The 11152-nt window shown below is 34.6% G+C and overlaps 1 protein-coding gene across 1 annotated transcript; it reads right to left on the bottom strand.

Annotated features, from left to right (window-relative positions):
• Positions 1 to 1359: 1359 nt before the first annotated feature.
• On the bottom strand, positions 1360 to 10165 carry LOC122294714 (superoxide dismutase [Cu-Zn], chloroplastic). Its single transcript, XM_043103636.1, has 8 exons — positions 9754 to 10165; positions 9161 to 9222; positions 9014 to 9053; positions 8787 to 8882; positions 8682 to 8713; positions 8444 to 8519; positions 3965 to 4018; positions 1360 to 1667 (listed from the first exon to the last, which is right to left on the bottom strand). The coding sequence occupies exons 1-8, from the start codon at positions 10013 to 10015 to the stop codon at positions 1642 to 1644; spliced, it is 648 nt and encodes a 215-aa protein (XP_042959570.1). The 5' UTR covers positions 10016 to 10165; the 3' UTR covers positions 1360 to 1641.
• Positions 10166 to 11152: the final 987 nt, after the last annotated feature.

The raw sequence follows: 11152 nt of genomic DNA, 5'->3' as shown, positions 1-11152 counted from the left end.
GGACAAAGTGGTACTTTTACCCATCAAAGACATTATAACCTCAAGGACAAAGAGGTAATTTTGCTCACTAAACACAAACCTCAAGGACAAAACAGTAATTTCATTTTGTTCATCAAACACAAACCTCAATGAAAAATAGGTAATTTTTCATCAAACAAAATCCACTATTCAGGCTTATTATAGAGTATATATATGAGTTTAGCTTCTTTTTATTTTTATTTTTGGAGAGATGGTGAAAGAATCTTGATTCCACATTATGCTATATCTTCATGTTCCATCTATTGTCTTTATTTATACCATCTTTTTTTTAGAAAAATATATATAGAAAAAATTCAACAAAAGATTAAAAATAATAAATTTACTAATTGATATGTAAGATCCTCAAACTGGCACTGGCAGAGCCTTTTTTAATGTCTGTTTGGATTTGAGTTTAGATGCTTAAAAGGTGCTTTTAAAAGCCTACAAGTTCTTTTAAATAAAAAAAATTATATGGTTGGTAAATTTTTAAAAAATGCTTTAAGCACCTAATATAGCTGAAAGTCCACCTTTAAAAAAAAAAAAGAAAACACTAAATTGAAGTTTTTATTGAAAAATTCAGGCAGATTGATTTTTATTTTAAAATTGTTTTAGATGCTTGTTTACCAAATACTACAAAATATTTTAATTGTAGAGCTTTTCTATACAACTAAAAGCATTACTTTGAAAAGCTCCATCTCCTAACGTAATCATAATCATCAAGGAGCCCATCTTGAAAAGGGTTTTGAAGCTCCTTATCCTTGGTTTCAAATTTATAATAAGGTGGCTATGCCTATTAGGTATTAGGGCTAAGCAGCGATTGAGTCGGAGTCAATATCGAGAAAATCCAATTCTAACTCCAGCGAAACGGATCGGGGTTGAATTTGGATTTTTTTTTTCCTGCTTCATATATAGCCCATTTTTAAACAAGACTTTACATATTAATAGATTATTTTTTTGTGAGCTTTCAAGTTTCAAATTTACTAAAAGTATTACAAAAAAACAAAAAACAAATTTTAGATATGCAATAACCTGATATAATACATGGAAAGTTTTAGTAATGATTTTGTTTTTAATTTAAGTAAATCGTTAGTTTATGTTTGCTTTGACAAAACTATGGAAATAAAAGATTGATCTTTATTAATATTTATTGACAAAAAGTCGAATGGGCATGTTGTGCTTGAAATTTTCTAAACATTGAGGACGTCTACTACTGCCGAAACTCTATCCGTACTGCCGATTCTTTCTTTCTTTCTTATTTTAATTTTTTTTTTAACTACTATAAAATAATTTCATGTTCTGAATTTTTTTTATATTTATGAAAATTTGAGTAAGATTTGCAAGTTCGGACATAAGATCAACTTTGACTGAGGTGAGAAGCTTTTTGGTTTGGTCTTGTATCCAAACATGGCTTACAAACACAGCATTCCAAATTCACAGAGCATACCCAGTGGAGTCTAGTGAATAGGGTATACGGTTAAGCACCACGAGAATCTGCAATCAGTATAACAGAAAACATCCATCTCCTGCAAATTAAGCTTGGTAACATTTTGCTCTAGGTGAGAAACCGGAGAAAGCAAGCAGCCAATTCCACTCAACAGACTGCTCTAGAAACAAGAGTTGCCATTACACGGGTGTCAAACCAACCACACCTGCATAGACGGTACCACAATTAGAAAGAACAAGACATCGAATAAACATAGTACCGTTTTGATTAATGGCGAACCAAGAAGTTTCATATGTTGCATATATATTACATGATATATCCAACTTCCACCTCAAACTAAAATCTCCCTTCTTTACTAGAACACTGAATTCAGATTTGAGTCAGATGCGGGTGTCTTTATAATTGTGAGTCTGTCTAATCAAAATATGCAAAGAAATGTTTTTTTTTTTTGACAAGTATACAAAGAAATCACATACTTATCGAGGAATTTGATTTTTTCTGCAAAATCATAGAGCCAAAATTTCAAAAAAGAAAAACTTTCCATCTGGATCTGCAGATGAATACATATTCCACAATCATGTCATATTGACACAAGCACTTTTCACATCTTGCAGTATTCCTGTGACATGGCCTACCATTCTCAAACACTCTGAAATTAGATTCATATGTAATTATTGGCTTGAAAAATAATATCCATCTACTAACCTCGTAAAAAAGGCTTCATTTATATTTACAGAGAATTCTTGCTGCTAATGTTTTTCATCTATCTATCACACCAGTATGGTTTCTTTTCCTCAAGTAAAAAAATTTCTTTAAAATGCACGAAAGGCGACGGGGGTTGTATATGAAAAAGACACCTACATAGAAAGCAAAAACCATACAAGAAAACCTAGATGATTTATAATCAACATTTATCCCACCAGTATGTTTATCAGAAGAAGCATCATCAAAGGGTATAAACTATATTATCAAAATGATGATTTAAAATGTCACGCATCGGTCAACACGATAATAGCAATGCATAAAACCTTGATTTTATCCATTGGTCAAAAGCATCGACAGTATTTTCCCACTGACACAACAAGGTACACATTATGCTTTGAGGTGCATTTTTTCAATGTACAGAAATGAACAATACAGGGTATTGCAGCAATCCAAAAAAACAGATGACACATTCTTATTGGAATAATGAAAATTTAGAATCAACATCAAAATTAGCATTGGTTCCTGCTCTCTATTTGTGTTCCCTTCTTTCCTTGGGAATCTTGAGAATAAGGATTTTAATTTGCAACTAATATCTTCCTCAGATAGTAACCACTATCTTCCTTTAGAAATTCATCTCATAACTTACTTTAGGTGACATTTAGAAATCCGTGAGAACCATATATATGGCACATAAAAGATCTGCTAGTTTTTAAGAAATATCTAGACTCAACAGTCTGAAAATTTGCAAAAGCATGCCAGAAGGAAGTCCAACTAACCATGCTGAATTCATAAGTTTGTCATGTACTACCATGACAGAGTTACATTGTTAACTTTCCATGTAAATTGGCTTAACTCTCATGATCTCATTCCTACAACCAGGCAAAACCATAACTATTTCAATGGGGACAAGATACCTTCCCCCTATAGGATAAGTTGTTTATACATTTTACAGGAAAACTGGAAACTAGGTTGGTTTGGTATATAATACACAAGACACAAGACACTGTTTTCAACAGCTAATTATTTGCATTTCCATTAAAACATTGCTAGTATCTTGTGCTTCATAAATATTCAGGATGCCTTAAAGAGTGTTCCAGCAGGTGAGAATTGCAGGCCATTGGTGAGAATTTAGAGCCTTACTAGTGCTATATTGATTTCTGTGAGCTCCTTATCAAAAAAAATTCTGTGAGCTCCTTTGCCATGCATTTAAAATTGATTCAAAACACAGATGTTTGAAATAATATGAGGAATCATCGGGCATAAATTCTTCATCATCACTTAATAAAGGAAAGAACTCTTTTTCCGAAAGTAAGAAACTTCTATTAAGAATTAAAAATATATATATCTTTATACTTGTAAATGACATTATCCTTCGATCAACCCATAGCCTGAGGAATCACTTTGATCTCATGACATGAATTCATAATCTTAAATACCCAAAATTCCGGAAGACTTTATTCTCTCATTCCCTCCTAGCCTGAGGAATCAAAGACATTTCATGCTAATGTGTGAATGGCACTCGTGCATATTATGAAGCACCCAAGATTTAAGGAGACTTGACTCCCTGGTGCATAATAATGTAAACACCCAAATTTCCGAAGAATTTATTCACTCCCTGCTGCCCAATTTACCTATACAACTGTGTGAATAGGGATTATGCATATTTATTAAACACACAAGATTTCCAAAGACTTGACTCCCTCACACTCTCTCTTAGATATTGTCATCCATAAGTGGATATGCAAGGAAAACAGAGGTGAGTGTGACAACAAAAGAAAATCCATATATTTCACATACCACATGCCAATCTTCCACCTGCATTGCCAGTGGTCAGACTAAGTTCATGTCCACCTGCAGAAGTATAATCAAATGAGAGTGTGAAAAAGGCTAAAAAGAAATATATATATATATATATAAGCAACTACTATGAAGGTAGTGCTGGACACTGTACTTTAACTATTTAAGAGGACATTCTACTGCCATTTGCTGAACAAACACTACTTTAACCGACATATACCACACAAATGGTTATTTTTTAAGATAGGGGATCACTTATAGATGTGGTTAGTTTCCATAAGACATGGAGTCTCTCAGTCAATGGTCTACAATATTGGTTAGCAGACCTTATGGAAGTAGCCTTTGGGAAGAAAGCATAAGAACAGGATGTGAGAGATTTTCTGGATTTGTTAAATTTGCTGCTTGAAACAGTAAATAGCTTTCCCATTCAGAACAATATGTGGAGTAGGGATGCTGCTTTACAGGATCTATATTTATCTGAAGATGGGAGAATATGTTCATGAAACAGATAGTTCTCATGCTTTTTGGGAATAGGGATTACAATCTGTATGGATCACAATATTATAACCTCCCATAAAGAACATGGGAGGCTAGATTTGATTTTTAATCTTAAGTGCAATGGCCAATATGATCTCTCTTCCTTCTTTACGTTTCAAGCTAGTCTGACCATTTGTTGTTTTCCTAAGCAGGACATTTTGGGCAGCAAAGTCCATATGAAAGTAACTTCTTTACCAAGAAATATGCTTCAGAAAAAATTTTAACAGTGGTAAATCTCATCGGAAGGGATATTATAATTGATATGGTGTTGGCTCCTAGAATTAATCAATGTCATTGTCATTGTTCATTTTTTTGATAAGTAATGAACTTTATTGAATGGAATGAAACTAGGCAAAGCCCATGTACACAGGAAGTATAAAAAATGCGACACCTAATTACATTCTAGAAAGCTAAAAATAGACAAAAACTCATTAACATTCCCTCCCTTAAGAACAATAGCAGAAAACCACTGAATAAGAGAAAACACAAAGAAATTCCAGATTTCCCCAACTGCTCGCTCCTTATTGTTGAAACACCTATCATTCCTTTCGGTCCAAATGCACCACATTAAACACAGAGGTATCAATCTCCAGGCCTCAGCCTGTTGAGAGCTAGTATGATGCCTATTTCAACAAGCTAATAAATCCACCACACTCTTAGGCATAACCCAACACAACCCAGCTATACTGAAAATGCCAATCCATAACTCCCTGGCCACTTCACAATGTAAAAAGTAAATGATCAACCGATTCCCCATTCTTCTTGCACATACAACACCACTACATAACAATCATACCACGTTTCCTCAGATTATCAACCGTCAAAATCTTCCCAAGTGCAGCAGTCCAAATAAAAAAAGCCACTTCAGAGGGAACATGGACCCTCCAAATGCTCTTCCACAGAAAAGAAACTAGCTGTTGGGCATTCAGCACCTTGTAGAAGGAACTAACTGAAAACTTATTACTCCCCTTATGCTTCCACAGCATACGATCTCTCCCAACCCCAGCTGCCTTCATTGAATACATGAAACTGGAAAAATCTGCAAACTCATCACAACACTTCTGAAACAGCAGCCTGCTGGTTTCCAGCCATGCTGAAAACAGATGGAAAAACAATTTTAAGAGGTCTCTCACTACACCATTCATCATGCCAAATGCAAACACCTTCTCCAAGCTTAAACTTAATCTGTTTTGTAAAAAAGCTCCACCCCTTTCTAATATATCCATAAACTAACACCATAAGGCCCCCTCCCCTCCTTAGAACACCATCCCCCCCACTTATACCCGTACTTCCTGTCAATCACCACTCTCCACAAAGAATACCTTTCATGATGATATCTCCACAACCACTTTCCTAACAATGCCTTATTGAAAAAACTCAAGTTACGCACCCCCAAACCACAATTAACAATCGGACAACACACCCTTTGCCAACTCACTAAATGAAATTTATTCTCCTCACCCCAAGCCACCCCACAAAAAAGCTCTAAACAATTTTTCAATCCGATTTGCCACTCCCACCGGTAATGGAAATAAGGAAGTATGTAGGGAGATTGGAAAGGGTGCTTTTGATAAGGGTTAATCTAACACCACCCCCCCCCCCCCCCCCCCCCCCCCCCCCCGGGGCGGCGGCGATAAATAAATCCTCTTCCAACCCAACAAACATTTCTCAACCTTTTCTACAACTCCATCCCAAATATTCTTACCTTTTCTCAACCCTTTGTCATTGTTCATATGGTTGCATTTAGACCTTATTAGCTTGAGATTAATAAAGGAATAAAGGCTTGGGTATATGCTGTCCAGCAACATTTCCAGATTACAAACCATGTTGCTGGACAAACATGTGCTGTCCAGCAACATGTTTTGTAATCTAGAAATTTGGGGTTTTATCATTAGTGAGAATGATTTTTTCCGCATGTCCAGGGACAGTCCAGGGTTCATTATGGGTGAAAAATTTAATGCAGTCCCATTCAAGGCTTTAGACAAGGCATAAATTCCTCTTATGAAAGATTGTGCTGATTTTAAGAAGTTCAATCAATGTTTTGAATACCATACCGGATGTTGTACCGGACGGTATAGGCCGGTACATGCCGAAATATAAGCCAGTACGGCCGGTATTTCAGCCGGGACAAAACAGGTACCATAACTGTACCGGACCAATGACCGGTACGAAATGTACTGGCCAGTACGGTACGGTATAAAAAACAGTGAGTTCAATGGGAACACTTATTTGCATGGGAATTGACATATTCTATTAATCTTGAATTAGGTTTCGGGATACCATTTGTAAAGAAGCATCGTGGTTATTATTTTTGACTAGCAAGTGGCTCTTAAAGGGGTTTTTTTATTAAAAACTGATTGCTCTTTCTTGAGATTGTTCACTTTGGACTTTTTTTTTTTTAATAGGGAATCAAGAATTTTTATTCATGAGGAAATAGGCATTTGTGCACTTTGTACTTCTATTTCAATCTTAAATAAAATTTGTTTATGTGCACATTTTTTAATGCTATTTTTGTACTAGTTTTGATAATTGTGAAAATTTTGTAATGGTTGAAATAGTTTGGGAAATGCTTTATGATATACACGTGGTTTATGAACTTTGGAAGTCAAATGTGAGCATGTTATATATCTTAAGCTGATGATATGAATGTCTCTGTGTTATGTTTGACACCCCATGTGGCGTGATGTCTTTGTGGCATGATGTCTTAGTGGTATGACATCTTTGTGGTATATTGGTGGTTTCCCCATTATCATGTGGCCTAGAATAATGTGTTTGGTTGAAAAATGTTGTTTGAGATAAAAATTTTATAGCTCATTATTTTCTGATTGGGAATTTATTCTTATGCTTATAGTCTAGAAAATTGCCAGCTCCCCCCACCATCATTAATTTGCTACTTACTATGCACATGGCAGCTCACCATTTTTTATCCATATTTGTGTTTTAAAGGAGTAGAAAGTTCTTTCTCTTGAGGTTTTCGAAGACTTTGTATTGGTCTTGGCTACAGTTGATGGAGATCAGAAGCCTTGTGATTGGGTGATCATCAGTTTTTATTTTGTTATGTTATGAAGATAACTTTTGATTGTATAGAGAGTTTTAGCCATAATCGTATTCTCAGTTTTGATAAATTTTGTTGGACTACATGTCATGTAAATACTCAGATTTTAGTTTCTTTAACCTAGTAAATGGGAGTTTTGAGGTTAATTATATTTATTGTTGGAAAATAGTTTGGACATTGTGTGCTTGATATTTTGGAAATAGGGAGGAACTCTAAGGTGAGGTTTGGATCGTGAGATGAGATGGTTTTAGATGAAAGTTGAACAAAATATTGTTAGAATATTATTTTTTAATATTATTATTATTTTGGGATTTGAAAATGTTAAATTGTTTATTATATTTTGTGTGGGAATTTGGGAAAGTTGTTATGATGAGATGAGATGACTTTGTATCCAAACCTAGCCTAAATTATAAATGGAACTTTGTTCATTGGTAGTTTTGGGTTCATGGAAATACATATATGTCTCTAGAGGTGAATTGGCAGATGCTTGCTTTTGGCCACATCCAATTTTTCTTTTCCGTCTCATTTAGGTTCCATAGATCAGATGAAGCTTCCATGTATTATATGATTAAACCTCTTGGCACATGTCCTATACTCAAAATATGTACTTCGTGTAATAATAACAATTGTTGATACTTTTTAGTAAGAAAATGTTATTACTACTTATTGAAAAAAAAAAAATCATTGATCATGCCCTTAATCTATCTTATTTTGTGATAAGTGAGGTTAAAGTAGTATGATCATGTGGATTGATACGTACTTTCTACTTCTTCTCAAGTCTCCCCTCCCCAAATAGTCACTCTCATTGCAAATCCAGCATCCACTCAAGATCATTATACGGGTCAAAATTGCAAATTGCATGTACTGAATAATGAATGAAGACTTACCCTTTCCTAGGTCATCCTCAAGTTCATGGACCACTAAGGCTCTTCCGATAACCGCATTAGGGCCACTTAATGGTATCTGCATATTTTTCCCAGATTGTATATTTAAATACTATAAAGAACAGCAATCATGGATAGAACTATAAAATGATTCCAAATTCAAACCAACATGGTCAACCCCAAAGTACATAAAAGACAACCACAAAGTCTCACTCAATTAATATGAGGAATTGAGCATCACCTGGCTATCCACAATTGTTGCCTCTGCCACCCCTGTATTACCATAAGTAATGAAACAATGAATCGAATTGAAATAAAAAGATAAGAATATTAAAAGATGCACTACCATCGGCATTGGCAACTATGTTTCCCAGGTCACCCGCATGACGGACTTCATCCTCAGGAGCACCATGTGTCAGGTTCTTAGGGTTGAAATGTGCTCCTATTGTTTAAAATTGAGAAGGAAAACTTATTATAAAAGCACCAAAAAAGAACTAAATTTACCACTCTTCCTAAGCAACTGTATAACAACTCTGATTTAAGAGTTTGAACTTTTCAAACAAAATATACTACCGGTTGAGATGCACCCATTTGTCGTGTCCCCAAACTCATGCTGCCCATTACAAAATAATTAAAAGATAAAACACAATTCAGAAACTTTTCAATATACAAAGCTACGGATAATATATGTTAAAAGAGAGAGGAAAGAAAAACACGTACTAGGTGAAATCCATGAGGCCCCGCAGTAAGCCCAGTAACACGAACATTGACTGTTGTTGGACCTATATACATATCATTACAATTAGCAAACAACGATAACGATTCTGGTTGAAAATCATTAGAACCTCGGTACACAAGAGATACAAGGAATTGAGACCAAAAATTTGCACTGCGTTTATGTCATGTAAATATCAAAACTCTTCTGAACCGAACCTAAGAGCACTATTTGACTCAATCGGTCAAAGTAATCCCTCTTTTCAACATACAAAAACAACAAAAATCATATGAATGCAAGTCCCGGAAACACCCATTTAGCTTCGGAAATATAGGTTCGGAATTCGGGATTTACGCTGGCAATTCTTCAATAACACATTGTTGGTTTTCCAATTTTTCATTTCATTAAACATCTCATTTGAGGAGAAATGCCAAGAATATAGACAACGACTGCAACTACTAGACACGAATACAACCTTAACACTCAAGAATCGTGTCCCTATTTTATTTGCATATATTTTACGAAGACTAAGATAAATAATTGTATCAAATAGATTTGACCAAAAAAAAAAGAAGAGGGAAAAGAAGAGAAGAGAGACCGTCGTCTTTTTGGGCCAACGTAACAACGCCTTCGACTTTTGAGTTTCCCTTGAGGACGGCTACGGCTCTCTTGGTGGAGGCGACGACAGTGAGTGGTTTGGCGGAAACTGAGAGGGTCATAGATTGGGTGGGGAGCTTGAGGGAGGCGCCGTGGAGGAAGGAGGAGCCGAGGAGAGGTGTTGGGTGGTGAATGTTTGGGGAGAACTGAGGAGGAGAGAGGATGATGATTTGGGCGGCCATGGCTGACAGTGCAGCTTGCATTTTGTGTGTGATGGGGATTGGACCAGGGAGATGAAGATGATAATGCGAGAGTGATGAAGGTTCAGTTAAGTGGCTGCTACATCTAGATCTGACTACTCGTGATTTGTCGAACGAAGGATTCGAGGTTGTATCTTGTTTGTTTGTTTCGGCAATGCATATTTTCTCACGTGGAAGGTCCGAGTGGTTTTTACATTTGCATAAAGTCGAATGCTCCGCGTCATCTCTTATCATATATTTTATATATTAAAATATTATTTTTTTATTTTTATTTTTTATTTTATTTTATTTTTATTAAATTAATTAAATTATTTTATTTATCATCTATATATTATATATTTATTATAAAATAAATAAAATAAATATAATGTGTAAAGCGTAAAAATAATAAAAAAAATTTCCTTTATATAAAATATGAAAGAGTTAAGACTTAATTGGATCGGTAATGGATTAAACCTATACTTTACACCATTGAATGGGAGGCTGAAACGTTAGCCTCCCATTATAGAAATAAATTTCGCGGCACTGGATTAAGTCCTAACATATAAATAAAAAATCCACACTATCTCACGCAGACTAGGGATGTTAAAAAACAAAAATTCACAAAATTTAAATTATTAATATAAACTTATCTTTGATATATATAAATATATATATATTAATGATACATTTTTAACATAATAAGTTATAATATATATTTTTTTTCTAAATATATTTTTACACTTTCTTTTTTGGAAAATGAGGGCAGAATCTCTAAATTTTTATTGAAATTCTCACTTTTAGCAGGCGAAAATCATGGTTATTACTTAAAACCAACTTATTATAATCCAATCAATGCAAAAAGCACATTTCAAAACTCAAATAAAACCCTATACACAAACCAAACTATGTATAAAGTTGACGAAGTCCAAGTTTTTCAATTTTCAAATATACTCTTAACAACTTCGGAATATCAACATAAGCCTCCCAATAAGCCGACTATCCTTCCACACCTATTTTTGCAAGATAATTTGCCAAAAAATTTCCTTCCCTAAAAATATGTTGAAACTTCACATTCATCCCTCTTAACAAATCTTGAATATAATCTCAAAAATCTTCCAAACACCATACAAAGCATCTCTTATCAATTGACCATTTTAT

Source organism: Carya illinoinensis, chromosome 14 (genome assembly GCF_018687715.1).
Source record: "Carya illinoinensis cultivar Pawnee chromosome 14, C.illinoinensisPawnee_v1, whole genome shotgun sequence".
NCBI classification, from domain to species: Eukaryota; Viridiplantae; Streptophyta; class Magnoliopsida; order Fagales; family Juglandaceae; genus Carya; species Carya illinoinensis.
The sequence above is the reverse complement of the archived record's forward strand: the minus strand, read 5'-3'. Positions and strand labels throughout refer to the sequence as shown.

Coding starts and splice junctions, on each gene's coding strand:
- LOC122294714 (XM_043103636.1), bottom strand. CDS start 10,015: ATGCAAGCTGCACTGTCAGCCATGGCCGCCCAAATCATCATCCTCTCT. Junction 9,054..9,160: donor GGCCTCATGGATTTCACCTA/GTACGTGTTTTT, acceptor TGTAATGGGCAG/CATGAGTTTGGGGACACGAC. Junction 1,668..3,964: donor AGGTGGAAGATTGGCATGTG/GTATGTGAAATA, acceptor CCGTCTATGCAG/GTGTGGTTGGTTTGACACCC.